The 2545-nt window shown below is 39.8% G+C and overlaps 1 protein-coding gene across 2 annotated transcripts in view; it reads right to left on the bottom strand.

Annotated features, from left to right (window-relative positions):
• The window catches only part of LOC106457299 (platelet-activating factor acetylhydrolase-like), a 64909-nt gene that overhangs the window by 24090 nt on the left and 38274 nt on the right, over nucleotides 1-2545 (bottom strand). For both annotated transcript variants that reach the window (XR_002610120.1, XM_022383165.1), the window contains exon 3: nucleotides 48-213. Coding sequence is in view for 1 of the 2 variants with exons in the window: in XM_022383165.1 (XP_022238873.1) it covers nucleotides 48-213 (166 nt within the window). In the remaining variant the exon portion in view is untranslated. The remainder of the gene's footprint in view (nucleotides 1-47; nucleotides 214-2545) is intronic.

The following is a 2545-nucleotide window of genomic DNA, read 5'->3' as shown; positions in this document are numbered from 1 at the left end:
TAGAAATAGAGACATCTACAATTTATGTCCGAATACAATAAACAAACCTATGTTCGACTGCTGCCACAATATAGCCATTGGAGGCCAGCTCTAGACAAATGGTACTATATGAAGTACGACAACATCCAAGACCGTGAGAGAAAACAACAACTGGGAACTTGCGACTTTCTGTCATCGGGGCAGCATTCCACAAAGCAGGGCAGTGAACATTACCTGACAAATACATAAAGAACAGACTCTTTGAGCGTGATTTGACTTGAAAATTCTATTTTGTTTTCATAACATACAAATATCAAGAGTTATTCTTGTAATACATTACTAGTGTTAGACGGAATAGTGGAATCTGAGTCTGGGCACGCTAACTACTAGATCACACCCGGTCCGTTTTATTAAGAATTTCTTGCTTTAATAGTCACTCGGTGGTTGTTTTATTTTCGATAACATATCAAAAGATGTATTATATTATCCACTTTTAAATGTCCTTGCACTATTCCGCCTGTAGATGACTATTATTCTCTAATTTAGAACTGTTGACCGACGATTCGTTATTAATATAGAACTGTTGACTGACGATTCGTTATTAAAGCTCATAAAACATTATTCACAAAATATTACAGTTCTGGTGGCGGCAAGGTACGAACTCTGATGCTGCCTTTGCTAGCCAACTTCTAGTTGCGTGCCAGGTTTATTCAATACCTTGCACGATCCTGCTATACGACTGAAAGAATCATAAACATAGAGACTGCTGAAGCGATCCTTTTCTTCATTAACTCCTTTCGGTTTGTTGAAAATGATTTCGGCCACTGTTTGTGTTTTATATGCGTTTCGTTCGAACAACAAGCAACCTTAATTTTTTTGTAGCACTTCGTGAAGTTTTTAACTGCAGTGAAAGAAAAACTTTGCGGATAGTAATTCAAATACACGTGACTTTATATTGGTTTAACCAAATCTCGCCTGAGAAGTTCATCTTAATGGATGTGATTACTAATAAGCTAATCTTAAATTTCAATCCCATTGTAGTATGTTATTCTCTTACAAAACGAGAAGAATGTTACCAAGGCATTCTGCATATCTCATATGATATAATTAGTTTGATCTAACAAACAGGTTAGATCAGTGTTTCCCAAACGTTTGTCATCCATGCCCCGCCCCCAGTGGCACAGTGGTATGTCTGAGGACTTAGAGCGCTAGAAACCTGGTTTCGATACCCATGGTGGGCATAGATAGCCCATAGTGTAGCTTTGTGCTTAACTTCAAACAAATAAACAAACAAATCCATGCTCCTCTTTAATAAATATGGTTTCTTCCGTCCCCCCCTCTTTCTTTAAATGAGTGAAAGAGTGAGTTAAGTCACGAGATATAATACACGGACACGCATTAAAATGCTATATGTGTTGTAGTGATTACTTATTTTTTCATTAATAAATGCATATATTAAAAAGTTTAATTTTGCAGTATTGCACTATTGACTACACCCTAATCGCTCGCGCCTCCCAAGAGATCATTTGCGCCCCCTGAGTGGCACGCTCCACATTTTTTGGGACATCTGAGACTATGCTTTGTTGCCAGTTATGGTCGAAATGTTTATCAATAATATAATTATGTTGTAAGAATGACGTTAAGAAAAGTTTGTCTGTTTCAGCTTGTTTGTTTGTTTGTTTGTTTTGAATTTCGCGCAAAGCTACACGAGGGCTATCTGCGCTAGCCGTCCATAATTTAGCAGTGTAAGACTAGAGCAGCTAGTCATCACCACCCACCGCCAACTCTTGGGCTACTCTTTTACCAACGAATAGTGGGATTGACCGTCACATTATAACGCCCCCACGGCTGAAAGGGCGAGCATGTTTGGTGTGACGGGGATTCGAACCCGCGTCCCACAGATTGCGAGTCGAGTGCCCTAACCACCTGGCCATGCCGGGCCTATCTGTTTCAGCAAAAAGCCACACTGGACAATCTGCTGTTCACTGTGATGTAACGAACAACGGATTTTAGCGTTGTAAGTCCTTAAATCCACATTAAACAAAAAAGATCGAGCGTGATTGTGTTTTCACTTAACTTGTTAGGTTTATCCGGGCTTAGAAAACTGTGACTTTGAAAGCGAATCTTAATAACAATAATGAAAAAAAAAAAATAGAATATTTGATTTGATCAGCAACTATCCCAGTTTTGTGTGTGTGATCAAACGTTTTGATTACTGTGCATGTATATCATGTATTCCACACCTGTACCCATGAGACTGATAATCACATAGACGAATGTTACACAGTCCCGGATGTTTTGGTTATTGTCGTACAGTAATGATTTGTTTATAACATAAGTTTCCTGATTTTCGCACAAAGCTACACAAAAGGGTATTTGCGCATAGACGTCTTTAATTTTGAACTGAGACGTAGACGGAAGGCTAGTCACCAGCATCCAACGCCAACTCTTGGCTACTCTTGTCCGACCGAATAGGCCCGGCATGGACAGGTGGTTAGGGCGCTCGACTCGTAATCTGCGGGTCGCGGGTTCGAATCCCTGCCCCACCAAACATGCTCACTCTTTC

The sequence above is a fragment of the Limulus polyphemus genome, unplaced genomic scaffold, assembly GCF_000517525.1.
Source record: "Limulus polyphemus unplaced genomic scaffold, Limulus_polyphemus-2.1.2 Scaffold314, whole genome shotgun sequence".
Taxonomy (NCBI): Eukaryota; Metazoa; Arthropoda; class Merostomata; order Xiphosura; family Limulidae; genus Limulus; species Limulus polyphemus.
This window is presented reverse-complemented; position numbering and strand designations above follow the sequence as displayed.